The sequence below is a fragment of the Marmota flaviventris genome, chromosome 8 (assembly GCF_047511675.1).
Source record: "Marmota flaviventris isolate mMarFla1 chromosome 8, mMarFla1.hap1, whole genome shotgun sequence".
Lineage (NCBI taxonomy): Eukaryota > Metazoa > Chordata > Mammalia > Rodentia > Sciuridae > Marmota > Marmota flaviventris.
Genome location: NC_092505.1, coordinates 123,630,267 through 123,648,960, shown reverse-complemented (window position 1 = coordinate 123,648,960; position 18,694 = coordinate 123,630,267). Strand labels below are relative to the sequence as shown.

Here is an 18,694-nt window from a genome sequence, read left to right as displayed (position 1 = left end):
GCATTTGTATTTTGATTGGAATAATACCAACTTCATGTTATGATAGGAATGTTCTGGGAATGGGAGCAAGGAATGCGGTAAAAGGATATACATCATTTAAAATAATTTCGTTGGGCTGGGGATGTGGCTCAAGCGGTAGCGCGCCTGGTATGCCTGCAGCCCAGGTTCCATCCTCAGCACCACATACAAACAAAGATGTTGTGTCCGCCGAAAACTAAAAAATAAATATTAAAAATTCTCTCTCAAAAAAATAATTTCTTTGAAGTAAAAAAGACACTGAGGAAATAGTAAAGAATAACTCCAATTCTGGGTGGTGGGCTCATAGGCATTGGGAATGAAAAAATTCTCAAAAATAAATTAGACCTAATGTCTGTGCTTGAAACCAAGTGTGTGGTAGTGAGCAGTTGTACTTTTTACCACCCTCAGGTTTTAGAAACATTTCCAAAAGGTCCAGTACATTACATTTGTGTTTTTTTTCATTTATTTATCTAATATATATTTATCTTGGTTGACCAGATCCAAGAAAAGAAATTAAGGAAAGCAAGAAGAAACAGGAAAAAAAATCATTAATCAGAAGCACCTTATAAGATATTGGAGCAACCCTACGTGCAAATTCATACTTACATAAAGAAGGAAAGACAACAACCGGGGCTGGGGCTGTAGCTCAGTGGTAAAGTGCTTGCCTCAAAAGTGTAAGGCACTAGGTTCGATCCTCAGCACCACATAAAAATAAATAAAGATACTGTATGTTCATCTACAACTAAATAAATATTAAAAAAAAGAAAGACAACAACCTTGATCGTAGAGAATGAAGAGATACATATGGAAGTGGTGAAAAATCGGGTAAAATTGAAAAAAAAAAGTTGAGATGAGTTTTAAGCAAGAGTTAGGATGAAACAGGGAGACAGGAGTTGGCAGAGGTGGAAGAAATAGCTCGGCGGCAGAGGCCAGGGAACTAAAAGTCCATGGTGGGTTCTCTGAGGTCACTTATTCATAAAGGTGCCAGTATTCTCTTCTTTTTGGTGCCTTCATCTGCTACTGATTAAGAAATTCCGCTAAACAAAACAAAACGAAGGAGAGAACAATCTCAAACCAAACCAAAAAGGAAATAAGTAGCTGTCCACGGTCCTCGAATGAAGATGTCGCGTCTCTGGGTGGTTGCTTCTTCTATGCTTACAATGGGTCTTGCAGATCCACTAATACCCTGAACCAAATGGCGATGAATTATGGAGTCAGTTCACTCCTGGAAGAGGTTTTTGCTGCCACTGAGGTCCTGGACAGCGCTCCGAGTCGCAAGTAGCAAGTACGCGTGAGCACTTGGAAGGAAGGAGCCTAGCGACTCACTTGGAGGGAAGGAGCCCCAGCCCCTGGCCGGCTGGAGGGTCCATGTCCTCTTTCTCACAGGCTCTTCTTGGCTGGCGATCTCTGGGACAGATTCTTCTGCGAATCCCTGCTCGACGACCACGTCCTCCCCGAGGGCGCTCAGGAAAGCGCCCAGTTCCGGGCCATCAGGAGAGTCTCCCTGGCCTCCTGGGCGTTGGTCGGTGGCGCCCACGAGGCCCTCAGGGATCAGGATGAGGGTGTGTCCTTGAAGAGACACTTGCAGGACCGAGGTTGGCAACACCAGGTCGACGTCGTTCTGGGGTGCCTGTAGATACCCGCGGCCAGGACCGCCACAGAGATGAGCGCGGTGGCGTCAGCTGTCCCCGCGGAATCTTGCAGGCTGGGCGCCGACTGGGGTTCTGCAGGGTCTGCGGGGTCGTCCAGTCGGCGGCGCTTGGCACGGTAGGGTCCTCCGGGCTGGGGTCCCCACCGGGGCGCCGGGCAGGCGCTGGGGCTGCGTGGCCACAAGACCATCATTGCGGCCGCGCTTCAGGCCGCGCTCTCTGGTCCCGGCCGAGTGAGTGCGGGGCGCGGATGGCGCGGTCCTGCGCGCGCGGGCGGTGACAGGTCTGGATGACAGGTTAGGCTAGCTGGGAGGGCGGCCGCGGTCCAGGCTTCTGGGGAGCCACGCCCATCGCTGGGCTCCGCCCTGGAATAATTGGCTTTCGCTCTGCCCGCGCGGACGCCTCGGGCTCAGTTGCTGGCCGGGTTTGTGGAATCACCAGCTGGGGCTCAGCAGAAGCGCTGCCTCCAGACTTTGACGGCTCAGGGGGTGGCCAGCGGGACAGGCGCTGTGTAGTGCAATAGCAGGGAAGGGTTTTAGGAAGGCTCGGAAAGGGAGCACCGCTGGGACCAGTGGTCCTTATTGCTCATATTTCTGATTAACAACAAACCAACCGACTAAAACCCAAAATGCAACCTATAAACGACTTGCTTACTTTAGAAGTAGCCTATGTCTAATGTCTCTTCTAAATTTTCCAGAAGACTATGAAAGAGAGCTTTATCTCAGCACTTATCACTGCTTTTCCAGCCTATCTACATATGGTTCTAGAAATTTCTTTCATTTATGAGAGAAATTAGAAATACCAAAATTTTCTTTGATAAAAGAGCTTTTTAGGAAATAAAGAGAATAGTATTTTGTTGGAAGTCAGGCACAGAAGAAAAAAATAAGATTTTTTTTGTATTCAAATCTGATATTTGACCTTTATTAAGTGTAAAAATTAGTTTATCCTCACAAATAGTTAAGAGAAGGAAAGAAAGTTTTACAAAATTAAATGCCTGATTTGTGTTGGACAAGGGAATCAAATACACATGTTTATTTGGGTGCAGCTGTGCAAGCTTGTAATACCAGCGGATCATTGAGAGGCTGAGGCAGGAGGATCGCCAAATTCAAAGCCAGCTGCAGCAACTTAGCAAGGCCCTAAGGCAATTTAGAGACTCTGTCTCTAAATAAAATATTAAAAAGGACTGGGTAACTGATGTGATTCTGCAATCTGTATACGGGGTAAAAATGGGAGTTCATAACCCACTTGAATCAAAGTGTGAAATATGATATATCAAGAACTATGTAATGTTTTGAACAACCAACAATAAAAAATTAAAAAAAAAAAAAAAAAAAAGGACTGGGGATGTGGCTCAGTGGTGAAGTGCTCCTGGGTTCAATCTCATACCAAACAAACACCTCGTCCCCCGAAAAACACATGTTTAATTTTATAAGACACAATTTTTTATTTTTTAACCTTTATGATTAGGGCAATTAGATATGAAATTTCTGGGTATTGAGTGGCATCTAAACAATAAAAGATAATGCAAACTTTCTACCTGGCTGCCCCAAAGCACCTTTGTGTAAGGGAACGCGCTGGGAGGTTGTGTTCTTTCTGTACCTCATTCTTGCCTGCGCTTAATGAGGTTGGATTTTAAAGCATTTATCAGTCTCTTGGTATGAAATGGTATACCATGTGTTTTCTATTTCCCTGATTACTCATGACATTGATCATGTTTTCACGTATGTATCGGCCATCCATGTAACATCTTCTGTGGAATATCTATGTCGTTTGCCCATATTTTTTTGTTACTGATTTTTGGAACTTGTTTCTTACTTACATATATTGAAATGATCTTTACCCATTTTGTGATTTGTTTTTATTCACCTTATTTATATTAAACAAATGCTTAATTTTAAAATGGTTTCAACTCCATGAGTTTTATTCTTTATGATTATGATGTTTGTGTATTGTTTCAGAAATACTCCCTATTCCAAGATCATTCTATATCTCTTCCAATATTTACATCTTCACCTTTCAAAATTTAAAATCTTTATCCAGATGTAGCAGGCTCTTTTGTAATCATGAGATAGTGATCCAGTTTTTCCCCGTATGCAAAACCAATTGTCCTGATATTTTTTAATTGAAAAATTCATCTTTCCCCACTGAACTGCACAATTTCCTATTTAAAAAAAAAAAAAAAAAATATATATATATATATATATATATATATATATATATATATATATTCATTTAAGTGTGGATGTTTTGATCTTTCTGTTGCATTGATTTTATTGTTTAGCCAGAGATAATTTCATACAGTTGACATTTTAAATTATTACATTTACTTATTTTTTTGACACTGGGGATTGACCTCATAGACTCTTTACCACTGAGCTACATCCCTAGCCTTTTAAATTAAATTTTTTAAAAAAAAAAAATTTGAGACAGGGTCCTTTAAGATCATGTAACAATTTTTATTCTTATTTATAGCTAACAATTATATACATTTATGAGGTAAAATGTGGTGTTTTGATAGATGTACATGTTGTGGAAAATTAAATCAAGATAATTAACATACTCATCACTTCATATACTTTTCATTTTTGTGGAGCCAACATTTAGAACCTATTTTAGCAGTTTTGAAGTATACAATACATAATTATTAACAATAGCCATCATGCTATACTGTATATCTCAAAACTTATTTTGGTGAAACTGAATCTTTGTATCCCTTGACCAATACCATTCACTGTCTCCCAACCACTAACTACCCTTATACTCTCTGTTTCTATGATTTTGACTGGGAGTTCACATAATAAATTAATAAATGCTTTATTGGTATTTTTTGTTTTTTATTTAACTTTTTATTTGTTCTTTCTAGATATACATGACAGTAGAGTGTATTTTGACATAGTATACATACATGCAGTATAATTTTCCATTCTTATTTTATGCATATCTTTAAAAGATTCTTTCATTTAAGTGAAAAATTCCAGGCCAGAATTCCAGTTGTTTTGTATCAGTGCTTTGCAGCTGTTATTCCAGTTTTTTGTCTTCCATTTTTTTTTTTTTTTTGCTGTTGAGAAATCAGCTTTCCAACTCTTTGCCTCTTCATTGTAGTCATCTTCTCTTTCTGCCATCAATCTATCCCCCTTTTCTTTTTGTGGTGCTGATGATTGAACCTAGGGCCTCACCTACTCTTTCTATATGTCCTCTCCTTAGGATTTGGTGTTTTGTAGGCTCACAATAATCTGTCTAAATGTGTCCTTATTTATGATCTTGAACATCATTGTGCTTCTTTAATGAGGATGCTAAAACTATACCCAGAACTGGGTGTGTTCTTTCTTCAGCACTGCAAATCCCCACCTCTATTGCTGTAGGATCATGAAGACTAATCTCATGTGTTTTGTCCTTGTTCAGGGTGAGAATCTCTTTTTATCTCATATGCCAGATTGAAATCTTCAAATACCCTGTACTTGACATCTTTTATCTCCTTCACTTCTCCATCTTTTATACTTTTTATTTGGTATTCTGGAGCTCATAGTCAATAATTCAAAACTGCAAAATCTCCCGCTTCCCTGGCATCTCTTTATCTTTCTACAATTGACCTTGCTTGCTCTGAGTACCCTGCTTTCCCTGTAAGCTTCCACACTGGAGAGTATCTTCCACAGCCCTAGTATTTCTAGGGGTTCCTCTTGCTCCCAATTGCTATGTTCTTCTTCTTCTTTGTTTTTATTGCTCCTCATTGCACTTCCCAACCAGTTCTTTGTCCTTTCTGAATTTAATATTATCAGATTAACAGATGCCACTTTTTTTTTTTTGATACTGGGGATTGAACCCAGAGGAACTCAACCACCGAGCCACACCCCCAGTCCTTTTTTATAGTTTATTTAGAGACAGGGTCTCACTGAGTTGCTTAGAGCCTCACTAAGTTGCTGAGGATGGCTTTGAATTTGTGATCCTCCTGCCTCAACCTTCAGATGTTGGGATGATCTGCTGGGAATACGGGTGCCACCACACCCATCCCGCCCACTACTCTTTCTTAGTGAAGCCCTCCACTCTCTTTCAAACACTGGGACTCTTGCTCCTCATTTCTTGAATGCTTTTCACTCTATTCCACATTGATTCTGTCACTCTGTTCCACATTGATTCTGTCATAATTCCTAATGATTTAAAAATATGCTTGGATGATTCTTCCAAAACACTAGTATATCTCCATCTTTCATCATTCTCAAGCAATCCAAGCTCCTGTATCTCATTTTCTAGTCAATATCTTCACTTAGCTATGTAACGAGCAACTCAAATCATACATATCCAAGACTGAACTAATTTAAAAATCATTTTCTCCTCTCAAAGTCTTTCTGATCTCAGAAAACAATATTTCCATCTTTTTTGGTGTGTTCATGCGTGTGTGTGTGTGTGTGTGTGTGTGTATGAGCTCAGGCTCCAAACCTTCAAGTTATCCTAACCCTCCCTCACCTTTCACGTCAACAAATTGTTTTTTTCCAATCTTCAAAATATGTCTGAGAGCTGGGTGTGGTGGCACACACCTGTAACCCTGTAATCCAATCAACTGTGATCCAATCAGCTCCAGAGGCTGAGGTGAGAGGACCAAAAGCGCAAAGCTAGCCTTAGCAAAAAGCAAGGCACTATGCAACTCAGTAAAACTCTGTCTCTAAATAAAATACAAAATGGGGCTGGGGATGTGGCTCAGTGGTTGAGTGCCCCTGAGTTCAATCCCTGGTAACCACCCCTGCCCCCAACCACCAGAAAATATGTCTGAGAAATACCACTTCATATCATTGTTTCTGTTAACTACTTTCATTTAGGGCAGAATCATTTCTTGTGTGAATTATTGCACTCCACAAAGACTGTGAATTTTAACCAATATATTCTTGGCTGTATTCCCAGGGTTTGGAAAAATATCTGGTACACAGAAGTACTCAACATATTTGTTGAATGAATGAATGAATGAACGAATGAATGATTTTTCTATCAACACATCCGAGAATCCTCATTCACACTGCTTTCCCATCTCTGGGTGATCATGCTCTTCATCTACAACAGTGATGGTAGATGGCAACCTCTGTCTAAAGTTCGTGAGCTTCCCTTGCACGTTTTATATATTTTTACCTCTTCCCTTAGCTTTATGGATGATTTCAGTATATTTCCATTTCCAGGTAGTTCTCTATATTGTTAACCCATTCCTTACGCCACTTCAATGTTTATGTATTTAATTCCTGTAAGTTTCCTTTGCTTCCCCTTTAAAGCTTCCATCTCTCTCAATCAAATTAATGTATTGATTTTTTTTTTTTTGTGGTTCTGGGGATTGAACTCAGGGCCTTGTGCATGTGCAAGCACTCTACCAACTGAGCTTCATCCCCAGCCCAATCAAATTACATTTATTTTAAAATATTTTATAACTGATAATCTATCACAACCATTTGAGGGACTGACTCCTTTGTCCTGTTTTAGGTCTACCTTTCTCTTTTGTAGTGGTGTGTTTCCTTATGTATTCTTTAAGTTTGGGTTAAGAGCTTAGAATCACTAGAAGCCTGGGATTTTCTCTTCAGTGTTGTGTAAGCACTGAATTTTATTTTCTGTCTCCCATAAATAGGCCATTACAACCAAAGCTCTAGGTCACCATAGATTCTTTTTTTTTTTTTAAAGAGAGAGAGAGAGAGAGAGAGAGAGAGAGAGAGAATTTTTTTAACATTTATTTTTTAGTTTTTTGGCGGGCACAACATCTTTGTTTGTATGTGGTGCTGAGGATCGAACCCAGGTCCCATGCATGCCAGGCGAGCATGCTACCGCTTGAGCCACATCCCCAGCCCCCACCATAGATTCTTAAGGAGACTTGCTTCAACATCTACTGTCTTCTCTAAATTCATGATTTGTCACCAGTTTTGGCTTTGAAGGATTTCTCTTACATTTTTATAATATGTGCTATCCCATTAAAAATATTAATTTTTCTCGATGGCTTTCAAGAGAATTGTTTTTAAGGATCTCTTGGAACTATTCCATTAACATGTGACTGAAAATGGATGTGCTTAGTGTCTAGTTTAGATCAGGAGGCTCTTGTAATAGAAGACACAGTTTTGTAGATAGGGCCACCGACCTACAGAATGAGCAGATAATTAGGTAGAGATTTATGACTGACTAACTGCTGAGCTATTGAGGGAGGAGGAGGGAGGGTAGAGTCATGGTGGGAACTGTGGACAAGACAATAGTAAATACAAAGAGATTTCATCTACTGGAGACACAGCATTGATGTATTAAATCATATTAAAGTAGATATCTACTATCCAAAGGAAGATACAGACTTCTAGGTATCAGAAATGGAGTAGGAAGTTCTATTTCTGAATGCAGAGCTGATATTTTAATGTATTTCTTGTAGTAAGACTGAAATATATAGTGGCATTTGGGATTTCGACTCCTTTTAGGTGTCTGAAAATCAGCCTACTGCCATGGTCAGAGGCTGAGGAGGCACTGACCACTATTTCAAGGGGTCTGCAGTGGATCAGGAGAGGCAGGTGGAAACTGAGAATGAGCAGCTGTGGGATTGCTTGGGGATAAGACCTGTAATTTTTCAGAGAGACAAGTTATAAGAGTTCTAAAGGTCTGATTCTGAGTTGTGGTCCTTGGTGAACTAGGAAGTGGAAACTGTGGATACTGAAGATGAATTCCCAGTCTGTTCCCACCAATGATGTCTACTAAGTTTATGAGGCAATCCAATGTGATTAAAAACAATGGGAGATTTTACTTGTAAGGAAATTGAATTAGCCAGGAATGGTGGTGCATGCCTACAATTCCAGTAACTCTGAGGCAGGAGGGTCACAAGTTCCAAGCCAGCCTCAACACCTTAGCGAGGCCCTAAGCAACTCAGTGAGACCCTGTCTCTAAATAAAATATAAAAAAAGGCTGGGGATGTGGCTCAGTGGTCGAGTGCCCCTGAGTTCAATCTCTAGTACAAACACAACAACAACATAAGGAAATTGAATTAACTGTTAAGAGTTTAAAAATTTTCAAAACCTAAGTATTGCAGCAATATCCATGAACATACCTAAATAGGACTTTCTGATACCCAGTGGGAGAAGTTTTAAAACAAGAAGTGGTAAAAATCGAGGAAAACAAATAAAATCATTGAAACAAAAATTTTCCTACAGAAGCATAAACTAAAGATTGATAGGATAATGCCATTATGTATGTGATTGGATTTTCAACCTGGGGATTTGTGAGATATACAGAAATTACAGAGCCTAAGATTTTGTTAAATTCTATCAAGCCAAAGGGAAAGAGAGCATACCTCTAGACAACAGTGCAGGAATGCTGTAGGACACGAAAGGCAAATAAACATTTTTAAAAATACTAAAATGTGATCACCCTCTCCCCCTTTATTTTTCTCTAGCTTCTGCATATGAGAGAAAACATTTCATCTTTGACTTTCTGACTCTGGTTTATTTAACTTACATGATGTTCTCCAGTTCCATCCATTTGCCAGCAAATAACATAGTTTCATTCTTCTTTATGCCTGTACACACACACACACACACACACACACACAAAATGTGTATATATACACACCATATTTTCTCTCTCCACTCCTCTGTTGATGGGCACCTGGGCTGGTTCCATAACTTGGCTATTGTGACTTGCATTGCTATAAACACTGATGTGTCTATATCACTATAGTATGCTGATATTAGTTCTTTTGGATAAATATCAAGGGTAGTCGGGTCATATGATGGTTGTGTTCCTGTTGAGACTCAAATCTCCATACTGCTTTACACAGTGATTCTACTAATTTGTAGTCCCACTAACAATGTTTGAGTGTATTACTTCCTCTACATTCTTGCCAGTATTTATTATTTTTTTATTCTTGATGATTGCCATTCTAATTGGAGATGAAATCTCAATGTAGTTTTGATGTACATTTCCCTGATTTCTAGGGATGTTGAACATTTTGAACATTTTTTTTCATGTTTGTTAGTTGTTTGTATTTATTCTTTTCAGAAGTGTGTTTAATTCTTTTGCCCACTTATTGATTGGTTATTTTGTGATTTTTTTTGGGGGGGATTAAGCTTTTTGATTTCTTAATATATTCTAAGTATTAATTCCCTGTCAGAAGAGTAGTGATAAAGATTTTGTAATTCTGTAAGCTCTTTATTCATGCTCTTAATTTTTTCCTTTGGGACATGAGTGGAATGGAAGAAGGGAATTGAGAGAGAAGGAGGAGGGATGGGAAAAGGGAGGAACTGTGGAATGAAATTGATCATATTATGCTGTGTACATATGTGAATATGTCATAGTGCATTCTATAATTATGTATTATCTATAAAGCAACTGATTAAAAAAGCTAAAAATAAATAGAAGGAAGACTAGTAGAGAGGAAGAGGAACAGGGGACAGAGGAGGGAACGGAAAGGGGAAGTACTGGGTATTAAAATGGAACCAATCATATTCTATGCATGTATGAGTGTCAAAAATGAACCCCACTCTTATGTATAACTATAATGCAATAATAAAAACATTTAAAAATCAAGGAACACAAAAAGTAAAATAAGACAATTTAAAAATATACTACAATGAGTAGAAAAGTCACACATAAAAGGAATAACAACTTGATTGGCAGACTTTTTATCTTGCAACCACAAAAATGGCAATAGGCGAATATTGTTCAAGCAGTTATATAACATTTTATATTTAAGAATGAATATGTAATAATTGCATATTTCTTTTTAAAATTTATTTTGCATTACAATTCTTAATACACCATTATACAATAATTTATCATATCTCTGATTATATATAAGGTATGTTGACACCAAATTCAAATGTTCATACATGAGTAATAATGGCCTTTTCAGGCATACAATACTAAGAGAGTTTATCATGCAAAACCATGTTCAAACTTATAGAACCAAGATAGTTTACCCCACACAGGACATGGTGTTAATAACTATTAAAGGATATTCTTCAGCCAGATGAAAATTGAGGCTAGACTGAATGAGTAGAATGTTAAGAATAAAAAGGTAGGAAAGAATTGGTAATGTGGGGTTGGAGTTGTAGCTCAGCAGTAGAACCCTTGGCTAGTCCATGGAGGCACTGGGTTCAATCCTCAGCATCACATAAAAAATAGGTGAATGAATAAAATAAAGGTATTCTGTTCAGCCAGAACTAAAAATTAAAAATAATAATTAGTAAGGTGCTGTAGTGAATCTGAATAGTTACTGATGTTTTGAAATGAAATGACCCTTTGACTTCAGTTTTGTAATATTTTACTTTATAGAAATGAAGCAAACATGGTAATAAATTAACATTTCAAAGGTTACAAGTTTTATTTACATTAGAAAAAAATCAGGGTACAATTTAAATGGTAGAAAACACTGTGGAATAGCAGTAAAGCAAACATTTCCATCAGTCTATTGGTTTAAATCACCAGATGAACATATTTAAAAAATATATTCCAATGCATGCTGACAACATCTGATAAAATTCAACATAAATCTCATTTACATTACGAAGTAAGATTGGAAGAGAATTTCTTCAACAGGTTAAGAGACTGCTGAGAACCAACACCATACAATCAGATGTAGCAACCATCATAGTATTTGGCAGTTCACTGGGGCAGCAGGTGGAAAAATGAAGAACTAGACATTCTATGGCTGAATGTCTTCATAAATCCATGGGAAAACACAGAAGGAAACTCACAGCATAAGAAATCCAGTGATTTCTTGGTTTGGGGGAAAAACAGGGGAGTGGTGATATGAGTTAAAAAGTGCATTTTGAGAGAAAACAACGTCTACAAAATGCAGGGAAATGGTGTGTGTGTGTTTAGAGAATGATCTTGTGAAGAATCCCCAAAATCTGAAAACACAGTTTTTGGTTTCCCTGAAGATTTTCCATTTCCAAGATGAAATGTTGAATCTGCCTTCTCTTCCTGATGTCCTTATTTCCTTACAATCGGGTACAGAAAAAACAATTGTCAGCACAGAACTGCTGACTATTGAGGGGCTCTGGGGATGCAGCAGGCCCCCCAGGAGAGTGTCCAGGAGTTGGGTCCGGTGGTGGGGTGGGGAGAAGTTCCTTTCTTCCTAGAACAGACGTCTGCAGGCTTTGCTCCTAGGGCCTGGAGAGCGCTGTGGACGCGCCTGGGGACTTGAACTTGGAGAGGGAGGTAGAGGTTGCAGCGGTGAGGTGGGGAAGGGCCTCATAAGGTGGAAATCCACGTCGTAGGCGGGATTAGAAGAGCGCCTCACTGGACTAGGGGTGGGGGCCCAAGCACCAAGATATGGGATGGGCCCTTGTGGGCCGGCTGGAGGGTCCATCCATTGCTCCACGAACTCTTCCTCCAGGGCATCTTCTTGGAAGGCCTCTATTTGTCTGATGATCTCTGGGATAAATTCGCAGAGGAATCCCTGCTGGATGACCATGTTCTCACCGACGGGTCTCAGGAAGGCGCCCAGTTCCTGGACTTCAGGACAGTCTCCCTGGCTTCCTGGGCGTTGGTCGGTGGCTCCCACGAGGCCCTCAGGGATCAGAATGAGGTTGTGTCCTTGGAGATTCACTTGCAAGATCGAGGTTGGCTCAGGCTCTAGCACCAGGTCGACGTCGTCTAGGGGTACGTGTAAGGCGCAGCCCGTGGCCAGAACCACCACGGAGGTGAGCGCGGTGGCGTTGGCTGCTCCAGCGGAGTCTTGCAGGGTGGGTGCCGCCGGGGCCTCTGCGGGTTCTGCAGGGTCGTCTAGTAGGCGGCGCTTGGCAGGGCCAGATCCTCCAGGCTGTGGTCCCCACCAGGACGCAGAGCAGTTACTGGGGCTGCGTGGACGAATGCCCACCATGTCGAGGGCGCTGTGGTGGATGCTCCCGTTTCGGGGCAAAGTGAGTGCGGGGCGCAGGCGACGCGGCGCTGCGCGCGGTGACAGTCAGGTCCGGAGGGTAGGTGAGGTGCGCTAAGCTTTCGCGTGGGCAGCAGTCCTAGCTTCTGTGGATCTGCGCCCGCAGCTGTGCTTGGCGTCCCACTTTGGAACCTTGCTCCTTTGCACTGACCCGGATGCGCCCTGGAGGGCCAATTATATTACCTGCGCAACCCAAGTACCAGTGTCACGCTAAGCTCCGCCTCTACGGAGCTCCGCCCCTAGATGGGAGGAGTCGGCTGGGTAATAGCTTTGGCTGTGGTGTGTCTCTGTGGGGAAATACCTGTCTGGGCCTTTGGGGGGCAGAATCACTGGTGTTTCTTGGGTGGAGGGATAAAAACAGGCATAGAATTTCAAGATGGCTAATGTTAGAATTCATGTTTTCCAGGATTCTGGGAAAACACTCAAAAAGACCCCTGCACCTAGTAATCCCCAACTGCTGACACACCCAAAGGCTACTTAAAGTCCCCTCCCCCCCCCCCCCCTTGTCTTTCTGGTGCTGGGGATTGAACTGAGGGACTTACACATGCTAAGCAAGCATTCAAACCCTGAGCTACATTCCCATTCTGAATTTATTATTATTTTTTTTTGAGGGGAAGGGGAGGTACTTTGATCTAGGGGGCATTGGATCACTGAGCCACATCCCCAGCTCTTTATGTATTTTATTTAGAGATAGGGTCTCTCTAGGTTGTTTAGAGCCTTACTGTTGCTGAGATTGACTTTGAACTCCTGATCCTCTTTCCTCAGCCTGCTGAGTTGCTGGGATTGCAGGCTTGCACCACCATGCCCGGCCTGAAATTCTTTTTAATGTTTGACAATCGTTTTATCTTAAGAATAAATGAAAAATGCAGATTTTTCTTTCAGGAAAAGTGCTTTTTAAATACTAAAATGAAAAGCTTTATGGCAGTTTGTTCCTGAACGTTAGGGCCTGTAATAAAATTGTTAATTGCATTATTAAAATTAAAGCAATACAATTAACTTTTTTTCTTTTTTATGGAGCACTTATATGTCCACCATTTTACTGTTTTAGAAAATGATTTTTCTAGGCATGGTGGTGCACGTCTGTAATCCAGGCGATTTGGCTGGTTGAAACCTGAAGATCCCAAGTTTAAAGCCAGCCTCAACAATTTAAAGAGATCCTAAGCAATTTAGAGAGAGCCTGTCTCAAAAAACAAAGGGCTGGAGAAGTGGCTCAGTGGTTAGTTAAATTGTTACCCCTGGGTTCAATCCCTGGTACTTCCTCACCGCGGTCTCGCCAAATATGATCTTTTTTTTCCTTACAACAGCTGAGGCTCTAAGTGGTAAAGCAAAATTTCCCAAATTTAACACTTCATTTGTGTTGGTTGTAGAATCAAATGCAATCGTGGCTTTAAATCAAATATACTTAATTTATGTATTTATTGTATACACCTAACAAGTGCTGATTTGGTACTGTGTGTGTCTTTCAAATTAACATGTGTGTCTACCCTGTTTTATTTCCAATGTTTGTTTTTTTTTTCTTGCTTTACATTCCCGGGAGTCAATTGTGTTTCAATTTCACTACATTCTTGCAAACATTTATCTCTCATATGCCTGCCTGTCTGCTGGCCTGCCTGATTTTCTTCCATTCATCAGTGCATATAAAATGTGTAGAATGACAACTTTCACTGTGGCTTATTTGTATATACTCAAAACCATAATTGGATCAATTTCATTCCCCAGTGCTTCCCCCACTGTTCCTTCTTTTCTCCCCTGGTCCCTTCCCTCTACTCTCCTAGTCTCCCTTCTAATTTCATGGGGTCCTTTTTTTCCCTCCTAGCTTCCACACATGAGAAAAAACACATGGTAATTTTCTCTCTGATTTTGACTTATTCACTCAAAAAAATTATGGTCTCCAGTTTCATCCATTTTTCTGCAAGTGACATATTTGTTCTTCTTTACGTCTGAATAAAACTGCATTGTCTGTGTGTGCATATGTGTGTGTGTGTGTGTGTGTGTGTATATATATATATATATATATATATATAATTTTCTTTCTCCATTTATCTGTTGACCGACACCTTGGGTGATCCCGTAACTTGGCTAATGTGAATTGTGCTGCAGTAAACATGGTATGCATGTTATCTGTAAAATGTGCTGTCTTTATTTTTTATTTTTTGGTAAATACCCAAAAGTGGTATAGCTGGATCATATGGAAGATTTATTTTTAGCCTTTTGAAGAACCCCCATACTGATTTCCATAGTGGCTGTACTAATTTATATTTCCACCAACAGTGTGTAAGATTTTCTTACCCCGTCATCCCATCCTCACCAGCATTTATTGTTTGTATTCTTGATTGCTGCCCTTCTAACTGAAGTAAGACGGAATCTCAGTATAGGTTTTTTTTTTTTTTTTTTGTTTTTGTACTGGGGATTGAACCCAGGGGCGTTTAACCACTGAGCCACATCCTCAGATCCTTATTTGTATTCTATTTAGAGACAGGGTCTCACTGGGTTGCTAAGGGCCTCACTAAGTTGCTGAGCCTGGATTGGAACTCACAATCCTCCTGCCTTAGCCTCCCTAGCAGCTGGGATTACAGGCATGCACCACTGCTCAGTACAGTTTTGATGTGCATTTCCCTTTATTTATTTATTTTTATGTGGTGCAGAGGATCCAACCCACGGCCTTGCTGGTGCTAGGCAAGTGCTCTGCAGCTGAGCCACAACCTCAACCCTGATGTGCATTTCCCTGATGGCTAAAAATATTGAACATTTTTCATATAATTGTTGACCCTTTATACTTCTTTTGAGAAGTGTCTGTACAATTCATTTACCCATTTATCGGCTGGGTGACTTGCCTTGCAAACATTTCTTATTGCCGTATTCTTAAATGTTTTCCAACCTGGTATAGTAAAGTGCTACCCTGTGTTTTCATTTCGCATTTCTGATTACCTGTGAGGCCACATCATTTTTTTTCATATAATTATTGGCAATTATTTTTTATATTTTCTATAAAATGTTCCTCTCTTCTATTTTTTTTCACTTTAAAAAATTGGATCTCAGAATACTACACACCAGTTACTTATTGGATGTCTAATCAAGTGTCTACCGCTCTCCTATAGTCTTTGATGACCTAATTACCTGATTCCCTATTATTCTTACAGTTCTACTTCTGGTATACTTTGTGGTTATTTGAATATTCTCATAGACTTTTCCCCGAAAGGTGACCTCTAAATCCTCTTTCCTTTTAACACTTTTGTCCTACCTCCTGTAAGACTTATATGCTTGACCTTGCATTACTCCTAGTTGTGACCCCTGTATAATCACAATTTCAAACATTTTATTTTCAGAGTGCCACTTCTAACCTCCTAGTTCAGTCTTTCAAATATCCAAACTTGATCCGTTTCAGCTCTCCTGGGGGGAAAAATCCATTTCTTCTATCATATTTTCACTGAAGCTGACACCCTCATGTTCACATTTCCCTCCTTTTCTGGAACTTAAATTCCATGGGCAACATGATAGTCACTGCCATGTTTATAACTTTGTATCCTTTCCCTTTGTCCTGCTTAGCAGGTCAAATCTATCTGCCTCTAATGTGTTTGGAGAAAAAAAAAAAAAAACCACTCAACTCCATTGAATGATGTCTGTGTAAATGTGATGGATTCCGTTAGGTGGATTCCTAATGCTGGCTAGTGATTTAACTGTATTGCTCAAGTCCAGTCACTTAACTTTCCTCGATGAATGTTGCCTACTTTCTCCTCTTTTCTCAAGCCTCCTCTATTTCATCTCTCATGCTCACTCCTAGATGGTCCCCTTGTTTCCTTTCCACAGAAACAATAGAAGCAATCAGGAGATTTCCCCAAATTGCCATAATCACATCTACCTACCAAAATGCATGGGGAGTGTATATTCTGCCTTCTCTGCTTTTCCCTGCCAAACTATCCATGTTCTAGCCAGAGCTATTCCCTTCACCTGTGTAAACTATCTCATTGCGTCTTGCCTCCTTGAGAACCTCTCTTCAGCAATTCTTCCATCTCTGCCTTTCATTATCACATTTTAGCTTCCTCTTAAAATGCTAGCTATTGAATCAATATCATCGAAGTATAATCGAGAGGTAAAGCATTTCTATTTTAAAACAAACACTCTTCACTAAACCCCTTCCAGGCCCTAAGCAACTTAGTGAGACCCTGCCTCAAATAAAAATAAAAAAAGGGAAAGTGGCTCAGTGGTTAAAAGTCTCTGGATTAAAAAAAAAAGTGTGTGAGTAAACTTAGAACATACAGGCTCTAAATGAAGGCCCGGGATGTGGATGACTAAATCCATTAATGTAAATATTCCTGCCATCTCTTTTGACTTCTCTGAGATCTTCTGATTCTTCATATATTCTCATTGAGATCATACTACACAAGTCTGAAGTTCTTGGCATATGTAGACAATTAAACTTATAGAAAAATAATAAACAAAACAAAAAATAGAAGCATATGGCTAAAAGTGCACTGTTGATACTGCAATAATTATGAAACTGAATCTCAAAACATGTAGTGGTGTCTGAGATATTAACTTCTTTGAGGTGGGGCTGAAATTCTGCTCCCTGCCTTACAGTCACTGATCAATGCTAATTTTATTTTATATATTTTTTTGCTATTGGATTTTGGCATTTAACTACTAAGCCACATCCCCAGCGCTTTTTAAAATGTTTTATTCAGAGACAGGGTCTTGCCGAATTGCTTAGGGCCTATCTGAATTGCTTCAAGCCTTGCTAAATTGCTGAGACTGGCTTTGAATTTGTGATCCTCCTGCCTCAGCCTCCTGGGTTGCTGGGATTACAGGTGTGTGCCACCACACCCAGCTCAGTGCTGACCATTTTGAGCCAGTTGCCTTTAGAAGTTGTAGTTTGGTTTCATGAGTTGATTACTGCAGAGGTTGTTTGGTTTGTAGGGCTGATTGCTACGGTGGTTGTGAATCAGAGTTCTGGCATCATATGTGATCTGGTGATTGTCAATTTGTATATTAAATCTCTTATTCCCTTCCCCTACTTTTGAGCATTCTCTTGGAGAAGTGGATCAGTTCAGGGAAATGTAGACACTCCAGTCTTCTCTACTTAGGTTTATTCATTTCCATATTCAACTGTATTACAAGATATTTGTGATCATTTTGTTACTGTGTCATATAAAACAGGAGTGTCCTGACACCAGGGTCTATAGAAAATGAGGAAAAAGTAAAGATAAGCAAGCAGATAAAACAAAGCAGGAATTAGACAGGACTCTTGATTTGATGTCTGTGGCAGAAATCGTGGCCATCCAAGGTCATCTGCTTATTCTGAGAGTCTTAGATTAGCTTTGTGCTTTCCAGTGGGATTTCTAGTATCCTGAATTTGATGTCACCTACTGGAGTAGTTTTTCAGTTCCATGGAATTCTGAATTGGCTCTGCCATGAACACAAGGACAGACTGTCTGCTGAATTTATCGTGAACAGTACCCGATAAGGTCCTTTCCAGTGAAGTTTAAGAGCAGCTTTTCCTCTGACATGCCTTTCAATAGATGAAATCTCCTGAGTAGTGGTCATGAAAAGCCTTTCTGGGAAAGCATTAAAAGGTGGCCTTAACCTGTTGATAAGCTGTAGGACTTCTTTATATATTCTAGATACTAACCCCTAATTATGATATAATTGGAAGTTATTTTCTCTCATTTTGTAGGTTGTCTTTCACTTGATCATGTTCTTGGTTGCAAAGAAAGTTTTCATTTTTTGCCATCCAATTTATCTATTTTACTTTTGTTGTACTTTTGGTGTCACATCTAAGAAATCATATCCAAATCCAATGTCATGAAGTTTTTCCTGTTTTAAGAGTTTTATAGGCTTAGATCTTGAAATTGGGCTCTAACCCACTTGCACGTGTGGGTGGAGGCCGAGGTGGTGCAAGCTGAATCGCTGGTCACCCTGATGGAGGTCCATATCCCCAATTGCAGTAGGGTTAACACCCTTTCAAGAGAAGACTCTGAACTGTCTTTTGTGAGGGTTCTAGAATATTTGGGGGTAATCTTCAATTTATCAGAGACTGTTTTTCATTCCTCAGACAGATCACTCTAAGTAATGAACTAGGATTTGACAAAACATTAATCTTTTGAAACTTTATTGTCTCTTTTCTGCTAAGGTTGGAGGCAAGTAAACAATC

General features: G+C 39.9%; 1 protein-coding gene and 1 pseudogene across 1 annotated transcript; both read right to left on the bottom strand.

Annotated features, from left to right (window-relative positions):
• Positions 1-1,340: 1,340 nt before the first annotated feature.
• On the bottom strand, positions 1,341-1,857 carry LOC114091412 (proline-rich protein 23B-like; annotated as a pseudogene).
• Positions 1,858-11,742: 9,885 nt separating this feature from the next.
• On the bottom strand, positions 11,743-12,489 carry LOC114084575 (proline-rich protein 23C-like). Its single transcript, XM_027925628.2, has one exon. The coding sequence runs from the start codon at positions 12,487-12,489 to the stop codon at positions 11,743-11,745; it is 747 nt and encodes a 248-aa protein (XP_027781429.2).
• Positions 12,490-18,694: the final 6,205 nt, after the last annotated feature.

Coding starts and splice junctions, on each gene's coding strand:
- LOC114084575 (XM_027925628.2), bottom strand. CDS start 12,489: ATGGTGGGCATTCGTCCACGCAGCCCCAGTAACTGCTCTGCGTCCTGG.